This window comes from Scophthalmus maximus, chromosome 18, assembly GCF_022379125.1.
Source record: "Scophthalmus maximus strain ysfricsl-2021 chromosome 18, ASM2237912v1, whole genome shotgun sequence".
NCBI lineage: Eukaryota > Metazoa > Chordata > Actinopteri > Pleuronectiformes > Scophthalmidae > Scophthalmus > Scophthalmus maximus.
The window spans coordinates 12,958,386-12,976,407 of NC_061532.1; the positions used below are offsets into that span (position 1 = coordinate 12,958,386).

At 43.7% G+C, this 18,022-nt stretch overlaps 2 protein-coding genes across 2 annotated transcripts in view; one reads left to right on the forward strand and one right to left on the reverse strand.

Annotated features, from left to right (window-relative positions):
• The window catches only part of LOC124849606 (nesprin-1-like), a 38,156-nt gene extending 27,167 nt beyond the window's left edge, over window positions 1-10,989 (reverse strand). Inside the window, exon 1 of the mRNA XM_047328852.1 lies at window positions 10,457-10,989. Coding sequence (XP_047184808.1) covers window positions 10,457-10,523 — 67 coding nt within the window. The 5' untranslated portion in view covers window positions 10,524-10,989. The remainder of the gene's footprint in view (window positions 1-10,456) is intronic.
• A 3,993-nt stretch (window positions 10,990-14,982) lies between these two features.
• Window positions 14,983-17,551, forward strand: myct1a (myc target 1a). The gene is made up of 2 exons (XM_035617845.2): window positions 14,983-15,335; window positions 16,178-17,551. The coding sequence occupies exons 1-2, from the start codon at window positions 15,281-15,283 to the stop codon at window positions 16,723-16,725; spliced, it is 603 nt and encodes a 200-aa protein (XP_035473738.1). The 5' UTR covers window positions 14,983-15,280; the 3' UTR covers window positions 16,726-17,551.
• The last annotated feature ends 471 nt before the right edge of the window (window positions 17,552-18,022 follow it).

The window sequence follows — 18,022 nt, forward strand, 5'->3', positions numbered from 1 at the left end:
GTGTGTGTGTGTGTGAGTGAGTGAGTGAGTGAGTGAGAGAGAGCAGCGCAGTGCCGGCTTGCCTCAGCATCAATCGTTCTTGCTTCGTCCCTTTCGCCCTCTCTCTCTTTTCCTCTCACACACTCTCTACCTCAGTCTTTCCCTCCCGTGTTCTCTCTCTCCCTCTCTATCTCTCTCCCTCTTAATTTCCCAACGTAGGCTGCGGGGACAATCCTTCCATCCACCGGCCAGCCAACCAGAGTGCGTGGGAATGAGTGATGTCACAGCAGCCCCGTGCTGTTGTGGAGGAGGAGAACTGAGTGGTGGTGGTGGGTGGGTTTAAGGAGACCGTTTAGCAGGTTAGCAGGGGAGGAACGTGGAAGCTCTACTCTGACAGCAACACACACACACACACACACACACACACACACACACACACACACACACACACACACACACACACACACACACACACACACACACACACACACACACACACACACACACACACACACACACACACACACACACACACACACACACACACACACACACACACACACACACACACACTCAAACACAGCATGGGGACAGACGTGCAGGAATTCCCTGTGTGTAATACCCTCCTCTCTCTCTCATTCACACGGATGCCATGCAGGGCTCCGAGGCTTGCAGCTTTCTACTTCATAGAGCCTGCAGGGGAGCAGACGATCACTGGCAGTCGTCCTGTCTGATCTGCTACTGTACTCGTTTCACAAAGGAGCCTCTTTCATCTCCGTCAGTCACGTACAGTACACTTGTCTGTTTGCTTGTTTTCTCCGGAGGGGAAGGAGCACTGAATAGAACAGTATACAATAAAAAAAAAATTGTAATAACCCTAGGCGAGGTTTGGATGTCATACAGAATGGAATACACACAGTATATGCAGCAAGATCTGACTTCAAACTGTCTATAGATGATATAGGAAAGCCCACAACTTATAAAACTGTGTTTAATCTATATCGCTGTGGAAATTAAGTGACTGCTTAGACAACAAATAGTATTATTCATCCAAATCATGTGAAATCTAAAGAGAAACTCTTCGAGGGCTACTACTGCTGATACCAAGAATTGGATCAGGAACAAACCTGAGCCAGAAATCCCCTACACTGCAGTAAAATTAGTATATATCTCTATTTCTGTCTGACCTATGCGCTCCTTTATTCAGTTTGTCCTTTTTCCTCATATTTTTGAAGATCATTCCTCTAACACAAACACAGACACACACACACACACACAAATACACAAGCAGTGCAAGACAGCTCTGGCAATATTAAAAGCACTGGGCTCTTCTTTGAAACCGTATTCAGAGAGTTTCCTGGAAAGGCAATATTCATGCGGACAAGCCTGGTAGGTCTCATATCAGCCCTAAAGATGAGAGGACCATTCATCATTTTGTGTGATTTTCTCTTTTGTTCTTTGGGTTCTCCCCATAAGGGATTTTAATTATGAAAGTCATCAATAACCAATGGCAGCTGTCATCCGCTATCTGTCTGCTGATAATCGCAGTGCTGACACTCTGCCCGTTGAGCCGCCCTGAAACTGGCCGTCACAGAGAGCCTCTGTCTTTGAAACGAATATCTGTCAGCGTGCGTTTTATATTTCTGCATATACAGTATACAGCGAATTCGCCTGAGTCTGTGTGTGTGTATGTGTGCGTGAGTTCAGGTGTCAAAAATGGACTGACAGTACGAATTAAAAGAAATATACATGCGATCCTGTGTTTTGTATTTACATATACATTGCCTTCCTTCACAAGCTTACTCTGCACTACAAAAAAACATAAACAATTTCACAACAGTTGAGCGCAGAAGCCAGTGAGGCGTTGCGCGCTGCACACACTTGGACTCCCTGCTCAATAATGTTACTGCCAGAAAAGGAAATCCTTTTTTTTTTGCCTGTGCAGTACATCAGCCAGACAAAGAGCCAAAAATCTATTGTTCTTTAAATTCTCCACTGCAGCGCCACTCAAGCCACACAATTGTCAATGAGAGCAAACACTTCAGTTCAAAAGTGTGAGGGAACTATCCAAGGTGCTGAACCTGTCGATGAGGATCCTTTAACCTGTCATCTGGATCCAATACAAGTCATTTAACAATGAAGCAACAGGAAATAAATTCCAACTATAGCCATGGTGAAAGTGCAAATGTTCTATTGAAAAACTGCAATATAAAATAAATATATATATATTTATATTGCAGTTTTTTGGGGGGTTTTGTCGGTGCATTTCGAATAATTCTTCCAGGTAGCAGTCGTACGGCAGACAGTGAGAACAGCTGAACTTCCCCGGAGAGTTAAACTGTTTAGAAAAAACAACCCCGGGACAAAATCAAAACAAGATGGGGAGGATTCTTGGGACTTATTAGGCTTCACCGTGGGAGTTGAAAGAATTGCAGGGTGAGCAGGTGCGCACACACACACACACACACACACACACACACACAGACAGAGAGAGAGAGAGAGAGAGAGAGAGAGAGAGAGAATACGATAACCTGGATGATTGTTTTCACATTCCCTGCATGTGCGAGAATAAACTCCTTTAGGCTGCAGACCTCAGGAGTGTTCCAGTCTAGAGAGAGAGGAGAGGGGGGAGAGGGGGGGGGGGGGGGGGGGGGGGGGCGGGGGGGGGGGGGCTGTTGAGGGTTAAAACAGACTGAACCTCAGCTGGTCCGGATCCCTAATGGAGCTCCTGGCAGTCCCACAAAAACACCCGATCCCTCTCTGAGGTTGCGGGGGCTGGACATGGGTCAGCGCCCGGCGCTCAGACAGGTATGTCTGCGGGGTGCGGGGCTTTGTTAGGAGAGGAGGAACAGCCTCTTTTCAGCCATTACGGAAAAAACAAACAGCCTCCTGGAGGGTGGAGAAAAAACCCCACTGCTCCTGCTCCATATCATAATCTATTCACCCTAAGGATATTTGGGTTCGCTTTCTGCGCAGCCAAGACTCCTTGCTGCATGAGAAGGCTGTAGAGACACAGAGCCACCTAGTGGATGTGTAAAGTTCACTTTGTGTATGGTCTGAAGAAATACCGTGCAAAAACAAAGATGACATGATGAGCCAAAACACGACAGGACAGTAAAAAATGAAAAAGCTCAGCACAAGCTCGGGTTTAGTGAATTGCAGCCTCCCAGTTGACCCTGGCTCTGCACTTGAGCATCTCTGATCTCCCTTAATCTATTAATGACGCCACAACTCACCAGCCCTGATTACGCTCGCGGAGATATGGACAGGCACTCCTCCCACAGACTGCGCAAGGTTACACGCTCTGCTGTCAGGTAATAAATTGAGAAATGCATTCATTCAATTATATCCTCTTAATATTATTCAAGCTGGCGTATATTTAAAATTCAAAGAACATACCACCACGCCTCGCCAAGTGAGAATCACGGGCAATGTTGATACCATGCTGCTATAGAAGAGCATTTTTTTCCTTATAGGTTTCTCTGACCATGATGCATCTTCTTCTGCAGTGCAACATTACTGGAACATGCCTGTTCGAGCTGTCATGCTCTAAACGGACGGCTTTGCTGTGTGCTATACAGAGGTACTCCCCTAACCACCATTGTCAAACACACACACACATTCACAAGCACACACACACTCACTGACACACAAAGTGATTTTAACAGGTTTTGGTGGCTTTTCTGCCTCTTTACTCGTCCCAATAGCTTCATTGTCCACATCCTCTTCGCTTGCACCCCAACAATACCTCATTTAAAAGAAAAAAAATCTTCTCTGCACTTCCGCCGGAGTACTTTAGCCCCTAACACTCAATAACATCCTTTACAACCCCCACATCGTCTCCACTCAGCCCCTCACATGCCCATTCAGCCTCTTCAGTCGCCATCCCAATTCATCTATGGCACATTTTTACCAGTCTCGGTGTAAGTGCTGAGACGGAAGTCCAAATGCCAGCCCATTAGCATGGCTAATTGCATTTCAGTAGTAATGACACCATATTAAAGAGAGTGAGGAGGGGGAACAAGTCAAAGTGATTATGAAAACAACCCATTTCCTCTCTCTCGAGCACCATCACTCCCTTTTCAGGAGCAGATGCGCGGTGTCGTTGACATGAATGTCCAAATATGCAGCCTCGAGCGGGGCTCATTCAAGTCAGGCAACTGATACAGTAATTTCAGCACCTGCAGTGCTGACACGCACGCACGCACGCTCTCTCGCTCTCTCGCTCTCTCGCTCTCTGTCTCTCTGTCTCTGTCTCTGTCTCTACTTTTTAAAGCCTCCTTTATCCCGGAAAATACATTCAGCGGAACAAAGCCAGATTTTAACACCATACGCAAATAGACTGAACATGGGGCTAATACAACGCATCTAATCCACTGGAGGCACCAGGGGTCATATCAAAAACACAGTACAGTGCCACAACCAACATTAAAAAGACTCAATTTGGCTTTGAAAAAATATTTTCAGCTTGATGTTCCCCTGCTGCTCTCCCCATGAATGTGCATGATGATCGTTCAGTGTATTCTGTGTGTGTGTGTGTGTGTGTGTGTGTGTGTGTGTGTGTGTGTGTGTGTGTGTGTGTGTGTGTGTGTGTGTGTGTGTGTGTGTGTGTGTGTGGCCATGTGATGCTTTTTGTGTGAGTGGGAGTGCAGGAGTGGGTCAGACGGTCTAAGCTCTTTATCCAGGTTCAGTGGCCCGCCACACATTACAGGGACGAGTAAAGTGAAAGCACTGGCGTCAGCACACTAAATAAATCACTGTGGCCAGAGCAGTTAATTCAGTTATAATTCTTCTCATTGCTGTGAAATAAAAAAAAGAATACAGATGGGAACAGAGCCAGAATTATCTACAGAATCATGTTGCATATAACCACTTAAGTGTATTTATGCTTATCGAGCTGTGTCCCTTTTACGTCTCACTAAATCTGCAGCTGTAGCAGATGTTTAACTTTTTTTTAACTCATCAACCACCTGTCTAGTTGGTCTGTAAAAGGCATTATCTATTTCCATAAAAAAAAGTGTAATATAAAACATAAATTTCCTAAATATCATCCAAATGCTAACTCTCTTTCCCTGAACTTTCTTGAATTGTTCAAAGAGGGAAAAGGGGGCTTTGTTATGTCAGGTGGCAGGTTGTGTTTGTGTCTGGAGCGGGAAGACTTACAGTGAGAAAGGGGCCCAGAGGGACGGGGGGGTCAGCATGAAACACAACGGGAAATGACATTTCATAGATGCAGCAACGCCATTGCTTTTGATTTTCAGTGAAGTAAGTGAAAAGGGATGATGGATCCTCAGGAATATATGGAAACTAAATCCAGGAGAAGCAAACACAGACACTACATGAGAAAAAACATTTGACAAAGTGCCTACTTTTACAAACAAGAACGACGACTGACGTGGGTGTATTTCTTTTCTTAGAGACAGATTTTTTTGAAAAATCTCACTGCTCTGGTAAATTCAACCCATCTGCTGCTCCAAGCAGATTAAATAAAAATTGGGAATTATCTATTTCACTCGGAACGAGGGGACGCTGAAATCATCACATTATGTGGCCAACTGACCTCTCAGAGTTCGGGGCATCACAATCTGACCTCTATTTAAAAACCCTTCAAGTGCTAAATGGGCCGCCAGAGGCAGAATTTTCCAACATCCAATCACACTGTGACAGATGAAGAAAGAAGGGGACAGAGGTTCCTGTGGGTGAAAGATAAGAGAATGCATGAGAATCAAAAGTATTTTAGACAGAGGCTGAATGTGTCTTGGGGTCACAAGCTCAGGTGTCAGGATTTTTATCAGTGTGGACATTGTTGTGTATGTCCATCAAACCCATCTGATGCCTCTATCTGACAGAAAGGATCAGGGATCGTAGAGAAATATATCATGAAATCAGTCTGGCCTAAAGCTGTAATTCTGCTCTAAACTGAATGTAATGGTTTATACATGGTCAACAGGACCTTGTGATGCAGAATCCTAAATAAATCTATAATACATCTATAAAAAGTCTTTGTACTGTCAGTTTTATTACAATGCTGCACGCGTTTTGTTACTATTTCAGGCTTTTTTAAATAAAACAACAGATTAAATACTCAATGAATACAGTGATTGTCAGTTTCCACCCTCCTGGTTTGAACTATTTATAAATAGAAGCTGACGTGTGTTATTTTTCTTCACCGAGCTAATGTTGGAATACACTATGACCTTCTTCTAGGTCTGAGCTTTCAAAGAAAGCTGTGAGTAGATGACGGTTTGCCCACACACACACACACAGACACACACACACACACACACACAGACACAGACACACAGACACACAGACACAGACACACACACACTCTCACACACACACACACACACACACACACACACACACACACACACACACACACACACACACACACACACACACACACACACACACACACACACACACACACACACACACACACACACACACACACAATCCACATTGTATGGGTGAAGCCTCGGTGACCCTAATCTTGTGATATGTCACTCAAACCCTCAGTGACTGTCAAGTTAAAAGAGATTATAATCTGATCTGCAATAGAAGGTGTCGCTGAGAAAGTAGCATGGACTAAACACAATAAGTGCACAGACACACAGACACAAACCGTACCATTTTAATCAAGCGTAATGTTCAGAAGCTGAACCAGATATGGCCAATAAGCCCACAGGGTGAGAAGAAAAAAAGGGAAAAAAGAGCCTGCGCTGGCTTTCATGCGACTGCTGCTATGGCAACAAGTCATAAACACAATCTGGAAAGACGAGGAGAAGAAGCAGCAAAATAAATAAAAAACGTTCACGCTGCAGTTCTCTTCCACACTGACCCTAGTGCCACCGCTCTGAGGCTGCGACAGAGTAATGGCTTCTTGTTAATGGTCTGGCCGTCTTGAATACTTGCTCTGGGTCATTTTAACCATTCAGCTAAACTGGTGCCTCCCAGTGGTATGATAGGTGTTAAAAAAAAAGAGAAGAAAATGCATAACAGCTATTTTTAACAGTGTTTGTATCAGTGTCTGTGTGTGTGTGTGTGTGTGTGTGTGTGTGTGTGTGTGTGTGTGTGTGTGTGTGTGTGTGTGTGTGTGTGTGTGTGTGTGTGTGTGTGTGTGTGTGTGCGTGTGTGCGTGTGTGTGTGTGTGTGAAGCTGCGGTATTCAGAGCCGCAGACGATAAATGGTGGTGTCAGAACTAAACAGGAGGCTGGCATGGCTCAAGGTGACCGTCTGCTTCGGCCTTCCTTGGCTGCGGCCAAACCATAATGTCGCCCCTGGCAACAGGATGTCACCCTGGCCCCGTGCCAACCTGAGGATCTGTGCCCAGTCCCACTAGCAATCGGCAGCTTAAAGAACTGGTGTGTGTGGTCTCTCTCTGGTTCTCCGATTCCCATGTTTTTTTCCCAGCCTCGTTTCATTGCTTCTCCCCGCTGCCCCTCTCGTTCCTTTTTTCATCAATCCAACACTCTCAGTGTGCCATTCGTGTCTTCCAGATATGCTGAATTTGCCCTTTAGCCTCTACTCCTCAACTTTTTTTTTTCCCCAGCTCAGCATCTTCAATGACAAAAATAACATTAGTTGGGGATTAAAATTTAAACTGCACAGCACATTTCTTTTAAAAATGCAGTCACTCTGCTTTACACAACAAAACCTCCTAAGCCTAAACTGACTGAGCAACGCCGTCTCCTTCTGTATTATCTGGCCACAAGCAAATTGCCAGTTCAGAATTACACATCGCCTACACACACAAAAAAAGTCAAGCAGGTGCTCCCAACAAAACTGACACTTAGCAAACTTGTGTGCTCGGGAGGCTAGCAGACGGCAAAACCCAGAGGTGTAGGCGGGGAATGTATGCCCCCGCCGCCCACAACGCAGAAACCAGGTGAGAAATTGAAATAGGAAAAACCAGCGTATTGCTTATCTCATTAATGAGAGACAACAAACGGGCAAATTCCACAGCATATGGAGGAGTTCAGGCTGGGAGGTGTTCAAAGCGGCCTTTGCCGTTCTCCGCCATATGGTGTGACTAATTGCGGGTTTTTTTCCCACTGCAACAGTGAAATACACCAAAAGAGACGGTTGAAGGGGGAAAAACACAGACCCAAAACTGGGGCAAAACTTTTGATTGTTACAATGTTGCTCTGAGCATTTCCTTACAGCTTCCAAATTGAGCCTGAGGGGAGCGTGGTTCATTTCTTGGTACCTGGCGACTTGAGGTACGCGGCTAATTTGAGAACATTGTACTCGCTTTAGGGGAGGAGTCAAATATGTTAATCTAGTCGGGCTTTTAAAGACATGCAAACGGTATTAGATTACTTATATTCAACCTCTCAGGTGGGAAGAAATTATATTGCAACCAGGATTTCCTCAAAAACAAGTGAGCATTAGCACATAAATATAGCAAATCAAGCTGACTCAAGTTTAGACTAATGAAAAACATTCATGTGTTCCTCTTTGATTCTGACAAAAGTGTCTTGATGATATCATCACAGGTTCAGCTCTCATCTCCCAGGAGACGGACGGCAAACCGGGACACATCAAACAAAATGACACGTCAAATTAGATCCCATGTGCCCCCAGTAAAGAAAGATAATGTGATCACGTACTCAGAGGAAAGCATATGGGGCGCAAAAAGTGACACGTGACAATATGTATAACTGATGTCCGAGCAAATCCATTCACACATGCAGCATGTTAGACTTAGAGTTCTGTATCTGAAAGCTAAAGCTGAAGTAAGCCCACGTATTTTATTCACCATAAACACAGTCGGAGGTCATGGCAAATGTGGCTATGTTAAAGAAACACTGTTCCCAGAAAGCCTCAATCCATCTAAGGGTAACCATGGCAACAAGACTGATCTTATCTAAGATTCTTACACGCCACGAGAAATAAACAATAAAGCAACTGTTTGTAAACAAGGAATATTTGGTGGTAGTTTCACCACCTGCTGTACAGACACACACCCCCCATCCGCAGGCTCAGTCAGAAGACTATTTTTGGAGCAAGCTACACGTGGGGCAAAACTGTTTTATGTTCATTTTGCAAGATATCCATAAACACCTAAGATGAGAAGGTGTAGATCAAATAATATGCAGCTCCTCTAAACAGGAGCGTCTCTGATGATGGTTGGGTTTGTTGCTGCATCCTCAAATGAAATGAATTGTTTATGTCTCGCTGTGTATCTGCATGAATCTGTCTTCACACCGAAGAGACATCTCAAGTGGAAAAGCTTCTAAAATTAGATCAATACTGGCACCATTGGGGACTCGGAGTGTGTGCACCCACACCTGCATGAAGTGACGCAGAGGAGACACGTGTGCTGGTGATGCTGTTCTCAGCTTTCTGCCACCTCAGAAGCCACACAGGGAGCGGCCATATTGAATCGCAGCTCTGGTGTCACCTGACTTTCCTGTTACTTTGTGAGTGTAGTCAGTCTGATACTGTCAGTGTGGGATGTGTTGATTTGGCCACACAAGAGATGCACTGTTTTAGGTCGGAGGAACAACATAATCTAACATTTAGGGAGAGGATAAATGCAAAAAATGCTGATCTGCTGCAAATACAGTGTGAAAATGAGATAAAGGTTGAAGATAAAGCTAATAATAATTCCTTTTTGAATATTCCAAAAGGTTCAAAAGAATAAACATAACGTCTGTAACTCGTGCCGGTGTTAGAGCCTCAGATAGTTTTAGGTACAGTAGGATGATTGTCTTACTACAGCAGAGTTAAGAGGGAGGGATAGACTTCATCCCGTCAGCTCCTCTGGGGATTAGTGTTGCCATTGTCTGCTTCCCTGTCGAGTTGAGACACATACGAAGACGCACATGCACGTGTACAGTATACGTGTACAGTATACGTGCACGTCAACGCCGTCACGTACACAGCAGACACACAGCAAGCGTGTGCACACATGAATACAGACAAGTTAATACCTATGCAACAATACAGTCTCTCACAAACTGGCTCACTTAAGCTCATTTATTTCGGTCGGTCCTCCGCAGCATAAAATCAATTTTATGGCTTTGATTCTGTCATACTCGCATGGTTCTGTGCATAGCCTTTCAGCTGCGTGCATCTCCTCCTCTATTCTCTATCGGAAGGAAACAAAACCACCACAGAGAGTAAAGCAAACTAAAGCACTGATAAGAAACTGAATGTCAGACAAAGCATATTTGATAACAACGCAAAAAATGTCCAGTGTACTTGAGCACTGCATGCTGTGACATTGCATACCCCACTCCTTCCCATACCACACATTTGTAAGACTCATGAACTTGAACACTCCAGAGGCAAGACTCGTGGGGTCACGAGCAGAAAGGAGACGATGCATGTGGTGCATTTTTACAGTAACAGTAAGAGTCTTGAGCTCTCCCTGTTTTGCTGTGTCATGCCAAGCACCAGGTCACCTCTAAAAACGCTGCAAACCAAGGTGGAGGAGCGTGAGTGTGAGTAAGCATTTTGCGCCTACCTTGCAGCCTCTGCATCACATTGGCAATATCCCGAGTAGTGTGTCCGTAGTGCCGGGGTGATGCCATCGTGCTGTCCTACGGTCAACGAAGTCTCGCCCCAACTCCTGCGCATCAAATCCGAGTCCTGCTCTGATCAGGACTCGGACTGGGCTGCAGTAGTTTTTATGTCTTCACACTGGCTGCAGGATGTCAAGGCTGAATCATCCCCATGCTGGTGTGCTTCCCCTCTCAAGTCATCCCTTTTGCAGTAGCAGTCTGCAATCCTCAGACTCGGCGAAGCTCCTCCTCCCAATGATGATGTAAGTGCATACTGTTTTGTGTGTGTGAGAGCATGCATGTGTGTGTGTTTGTGTGGGTGTTATTGAACATCTCGGAGGTCCCCTCCCTCGCCTGAGCCTCTTACTTCTGCGGACAGGACAGCTTCCTTCATCCACATGCACTGCCACCTGCTGTCCAATCAGAATGGATGGCTCTTCCATCTCTGTGAGACTTCGGGACCAATGATGTGCCAGGTCTCTTCTCGTGCCTGCTGGTGCCACTGTAAGAAGAGTGGGTGTGTTACATTTGTTAGTGTGGGAGACAAGGTGTTAGTCGGCAAGTGAAATAGTGAGAGAAAGAACAGAATTAGCTTCAGTAAACCAGTGACAGCAACAACACATCACTTACTTGATGTGATTTTCTAAAAAGGAACATCTTCCATCGCTATATCTTTATATGTGCACATGTATACATATATTTCTCTTGTTGGATCAATATAAATACCAACTGGGTTTATGTGATTAAAGACACTTTCTTACTCATGGTTGTGTTTTGTTTTAACATTTAATTTACTATTAGATTGTGAGCTGTTAAACCTACAAGAGTAAAGATGTGATGACTTGGTGTTTATGAATCACGTAACAACAAGATTAATGAACTGAAAAAATTCTTAAAGGACCCTATGATTTGCTATATTATTAACTGTGTATTGAGCAGCACCGAGATTTATCACTAAAGTCTGCATCTCTGCTGCTCAGGTTAAAGAGGCCACTCCATTTCACAAATGAAAATCCTGTACAGTATCTAAAAAAAAAGAAATTGGAGCCGACATAAAAATTACTTCTCAAGCTATATTAGAAATTTTGCAGATGGAAAGGGGGAAAAAAATATTATGAGGAACCATATAATTGATTCATTAATTAATTAATAACCAAAACATGCCCCTGCCAATAAAACTCTACATGTCCACAGCAGATCAATGCGGCTCTTTGAAAAACAGGAGGGAGCTGTGATGAACCCCTGGGCTCTAAGCACTTATCGCGATGTGCAATCCCATTAGACAAGTCCTTTCATCATCATCTCAGGAGAGCTCTTAGAGGAGCTGAAAGATGAGCGGTGCTGCTCTGGCCACACCAACATTCAATAAAGTAAGAGGTAGAGGAGTGGGCATGAAAAATGAAAAAAAGTTAATAAATGATTATCGATTGCCGATTCTCAATTTTGGTATATGACACTCGCACGTTGAATTCAATCAGTTGTGAGTACATATTTGGACCATCTGCTTCTAAGATTAATTCGCGGAATGGCCTCGTGTTATTAACATTGCGGCAGTGGGAGCAGGTGAGTGAGGGCGATTTGATGGATTTGTATCAGCAGGACAACATGGAGCAGTCCTCCACAGTTTATTTCTGAATCCAGATTTTCTAGTTTTCTGTATTGTCAAGATGCCCGTTCAAAGCTCTGCTGTGTACTGTTTGTCAGCAGTGACAAACAAAGACCGTGAGTAAACAAGGTGTTTACCGGGAGGAAATAATTCTCAGCTGGCCAAACTGGTGTGGGGGAGGGGTGACGATCGAGACTTTTAGAATTTGGGAAAATGACAAACGTTCATTCCCAGAGGCAAACTATTGTGATAATAAGGTATTTTCATGTAGCAAAGCTCACACCAAATAAATTCTAAAACCAGGTTTCTCCACATTGTCAAAAAAAATGCAGGTTATGGTCAATAATATATTCCATGATCAGGACAAAAATAAATCTAATACATCCGAATTACAGGTGTGCCCAAGCACAGCTGTCGTAGAAAAGCCAGGGGCAAAATAGATAAGCTTGGTAGTTTAACCTTAACCCACTCAGTAAAAACAAAATTGCTTCATCCCAATAAATGTACATCAGAATCGAATAATTTGTGTTCATGTTGTTAGACTTGCCAGTGAGATGATACACTGGGGGATTTAGCTGGATTGGCCGGCTCCTCTGCGGCAGGAACAGACTGCTGATTCCTACATTTTTCACGCAGCTTCGGCTCGGGGTGACCTCTACCGTCCAGAGCCCCTCAGGACCAAACACGTTCAGCCAAAGAGAGAAGAGCCACTGATGCAGCAGAGGAGAGAGAGCAGAGACAAAGCACGTGGGTCAATAGGAAATCTCCCTTTAGTAGCCGAACCCTTCCCTGTTAGAATCCCTTTTCTTATCTAATCATTGCACAGACAGAGACTAGAGCTGGGACCAGGACCGCCAGTGTGTGGTAATCTCTTTCATGCGCAGTCAGCAGTTTTCTAAAATCTCATTCGAAATTTCACCGTCAACCTGCAAGTTGAAATCAACATAATGCCAAAAGGGGGAATGAGTGCTCTGCAACTCTATTCAATGTACTGCAAAAGAATCTGCCTAAATAAGCTATTTCTTTTTCTCTCAAGAGTTTTCCTGGAACACAGGGAACAAACATATTTACAAACGGCGCCAAGTAAATTATATCAACCAGATGTTTGCAGCACATTGAAGTTGTGAGACAACAAAAAGATTTGGAATTTACTTAATAACCATTTCCCATTGTTTTCCTTGTGGGGGGGAAAAAAAGCCACTGGTTTTTGCAACTCTAGCAAAAAACTGCAAGCCAAGTGATTGTCTTGTGTCATCGCAGACCATAAGCATGCATACTTTGAGCTGCATGAAGTACTGTGGAGTGAGTTTTCTACAAAAAAACAAACATGTGGAGGATGATGCAGTGTATGCATGTAATATAATAATCAGTATAGTATATGAAGCACACACTATTACACATCGAGAGGAAAGGTGTGCATGTTCAATTTGAGATGTTACCTTGGCTCAAACAGGATTTCTGTGGAAAAAGAAATAGAAGTTGATAACCCAACATGGATTTCTACATGAAGCATGTTTAATGGGAGTGGACCGGCAAATTATGAGATGTGCGTGGAAGTTATGGTGGAGTATTCCTCCATCTACTGGTCATGGAGGGAACAAACAGTAGAGACTGTTTGGCTTCTGTTTTCTTTACAACAGAGCATCCAAACTTTTCTGATCAGTGGTATTAATTCATACATGGAGAACCAAAAAGCATACCATAACATATAATTTCTCCCTCTTCCCTTGTCCAAGAATAGTAAAATCTACTATTCAGGAGAATGACAACATTTTGAAGTTTAAGCTGAAAAGCTCAAAGAAAATCTCCTCCACCTACGAATAGAACAGTCTGTTACTCTCCAGTTACACTACAATGGGACACAATGGCCACATATACTGTTATGGGTGTTTCCTGGTTATTTTTGGCAAGATTTCACAGCAGATACAAATGTTAAAGGTCAAGCTTTGTACAAAATAGTCAACATATTAATAAAATACATTCACAATGAATTTCTCAGGATTCCTCATACTGAATGGGACCCATATGTTGACTAAAGTACAAATCCAACGCTGATGGGGCAAATGGGCTGGTCTACATCTGATACATACCAATAAGAGTACTAGCATCCTTCCCTATGACTGTACTGATGACCTTGCAGATTCGGCTTGGAGGGGATTAAAACAATGCTGAGTGTGAGATAGAGAAAGAGTAACGTGAGGAGCTTCGTTTCCATCCGCTGTATCCTGATTCGTCATGGACAGAGAAGAAAAAAACACTCAAAAGGGAAACATGTTGGTGCATTTAAAGAGTATGTGTGCTGCTTTTTTATCTTATCGAAATACAATGTCCAACCAGACGTCCAATGCAGCCGCAGCTGACCTGGCAGACACTGTGGAAAGACTGAGCTTACAAACGAAGATCCTGCAGATCAGAACAGGCCTCTGGATCGTTCGAAAATGCTCCAGAATAGTATATTATTTTGCATCGGTACAACTGAGTATTAAAAGCACTTACAGTATTGCCACCATAAATCCAAGCTGTGGTTTTGCCTCTGACGCTCATTTCATACCCGGGACTGTAGCTGCCGGTGCAGCTGATGGCAAAACTGTTGCCTGTGGTCTCTGTGGTGGGAGGGCGGGGGGGAGGGGAGATTCAAATACGGTATCTATCATTTCTGAAAGGAATAAAAAATCTTGGTGCGCGCGGTGCACTTTCCATGGTGAAGGCTGACGACCTGAGTCTTCTGGCGCTGTGGTGAAACTGTTTTACATTAATCAACCTGAAGGAAATGATGGGAGAGGAAGTGATTACAGCAACACCCCGTCTCCCCACCTCCAGGATCTCTGTCCCGCACAGATAAGCCACTCCTGTTGCTAATTTCAAGCAGAAAAGCAGGAAATGTGACAGTGTAGTTTTCCGCTTCCATAAACAAGGCGACTGCCAGAGTTCGCTGCCAGTCCTGTGTGCCTCTGGGCTGAGGCTCTCTCCGAGGGGGGACAGACATACTGACAGAGAAAGTGCGCAAGGGGCGACAGAGGGAGAAAGTGAGAGAACGGGAAAGAGGGGAGGCAGAAAGACAGGAAAGCCCATATGAAAAACAGGGAGAAAAGCAAGAACTGACAGAGGCAGAGGAGCAGGGGGAAGAAGAGAGAGTAAAATTAAGACTGAGTTGAGTCTCTCCTCTTCTCGAAGTGAAGTCATGGCCGAAAACAGCACAAATCTTTTTCTGGAAATACTTCAGTCTTTTGATGCGGGTGAGTTTCTTCTAATTTCCCTTCTCTCTTAGTTGGTTTTTCTTCATGTGGTCTCTCTGATTGGCACTGCTATTCTCTAAGGAATTTAAGTTCTAACAAATGAATATATTATGTAGATTCCCTTTATTTAATCAAACTAATCTAGGATATTCAAAAGAAACCTTTTTTAGTTTCCAAGAATACTCAGTCCAAGTCTATGAAGTGCTGTTATGTTGTCTATGTGTGTGTGTTTTTTTCTTCCTGGGTTTTCCTAAATGTCATTTCCAGATGACTTTTGACCAGTGTCTGCTTTCCTTTTCCTAAAGTCATAGAGAAGCTCCAGTGGAAATATGGGCTAGTAGCAAAATAGATTGAGTCTTTTTTTTAAATTTAACTGTATTGAAAGGAAATTGATTTATTTTCACTGGCAGAGGTCCAACAGGATTTGTCTTAGCCGCTGCATTCTCTCTCTTTTCTCAAGCACGCTTATGACAATACTTCTTATGAGGAAAAAACAATAAGCAAATGTCTGTGACTTTTTGTGGGGAAGAAAGGCAATCGGTTTGCTGTCTCCACAGGACTTGCTCTAGGAAACATGAGAGATGAAAGCCTATTATTATTTTGTCAAGATGCACCATCTTGTGAGAAACTGCTAGCAATCCTCCATCTGTAACAAACAAACAGATGCTTTTTTTGTAATTTTGGTAAGGCCATAGATTCTCATTAAAATTCCTTCCATTTCCAGGGGATGATAATAGTTAGATGAAGTGCATTTAGCTGCACTGCATGTTCTGATCTACTTTTAAACTAAAGACACAGACCATAAAATATCTTTTTTTTTATGTATGTTTCTCTCTTCATAGTCCCTCTGATCATCGCTTTCTGCGTTTCCATGGCGGTGGGCCTGGTCTTGGGGGCCCTGGTTTACGTGATGTTGACCTGGATGTCCCGACGCAGAGTAGGCTCTGCCAGCATCACCCGCCGCCCCCCTCGCCAATCACGCACCAGTCCACGCAACCGCCCTGGCTTCAACCGCAACAGCAGCTATGATCGGCGCAGCAACAACAGTTTGGTCAGCGCCGCCTTCAGCTTCCACCGCCAGACATCGTCCCCAGATCACCTCGACCCACTGGGGCACAAATCCAGCTTCAGGGCCTCCACTTTTCACCCGCTTCTCCAGTGCAGTCAAATTGCAAGGGAGGCAGAGGAGGGAAGCCAGACCACGCTGCCCCGTACGCCGACGCTCACCACGACGACTGGATCGGCTCACGCCGCAGCCCAGCCAGCTGCTACCCCGCCCAGACCCGAGTCATTTTGGGGAAACAACGGCGTGAGGGGTTTCCATGCTACACAGACTCCACCTCCGGCTTATGAGAGCATTATTAGAGCTTATCAGGAAACATGCACCTGAAAGGAGTGAGAGAACCATGGTGACACTATAATGAGCCCAGAGTTGAAGTATGGATTCACAAATGATACTGGAATAAAGCTTTATTGATTCATATGACCAGGTGGAGCTGGGTGGAATGGACACGGAAGTCAAGGTCAATTGTGTGCCCTGCTCGAGACAACAACAATCTGCAAAAACAATCAGTTTTGTAAAAGTGTATGTCCATTGGTTAGTTATACATATGTGGATTTGACAAAAGCATATTTGTACGTCACTATTCAACAATGATGTGAAAGTATTTTAAAGCAACTATTGAACACTTTCAACAATGTGGCAATAGCTGCTAGGAACAGAAATGATTCCTCTTAAAAATGAGCAGTCCGTATTCAATGTTGATTGACACTACATGTATGCTTGCACAGAGTATTGCTTTGTTTAGACCAGAAAAAAATAGAAATACATGCTTTTCGCTGGGCATTCATGAGGCAAAGGCAGGACTTTCTCCCTGCTGGTCATCTTATAACTATGCAAAAAAAAGAGATGCATTGGGTATATGTACCCCAAATGAAGAATAGTGTTTTTGTGTTAACATGTTATCAATAAATTGTGGATGTTACATTGGCGTATTAATGCAAAGCCCGGAGGAGACAGCTATAAACACAGATGTTTTAATTGCTGCCTCACAGATGGATTTACACAACTGTAGTAAGTGTGGTGGCGTATGGGACATAGAGACAGAAAAGAGGGCATTAGGTTCAAGGCATTTTTGTATGTTATATATATATATATATATTTGAATGTGAATTACTCGTAAGTTAATGCAATAAAAGCAAGACTCAACACATGACAACTGCTTTTTTCATACAAAGCTTTGCTTGAACAAACAAGGCAGTGCCCTGGGGTCTGTACTAGGAAGCAAGTTCAACATACCCAGGATATCTTCTTGTTATCAGGCTTTACTGAGCCAGTTTGAAAAAATAAATAAATGATAATGTCCAACTGTTTCTGCTGCCAAGGCAGAGAGAGGAGAAGAGAAGTTGAGGTCAATCGGACTGGCATGCTCATTTATAATCATTTATAATATATTTCATCTCCTTGTGTTATTTTGGGCCGCAGTGAACACTGTAAAGAAAATTCTATTGGGAATCAAAGGATCTTTGTTCAGTTAAACGGGAGAGTCCCCTGTGTTGGGCAAATGATGATTTTGATGTGCAATTGTGCATTGTGATGTTGATAATGAGGTAAATACCAACAATAGAAATACACCACCACAAACAACATCAACACGTCCTTCTGTAATCAATATGACCTACGACAT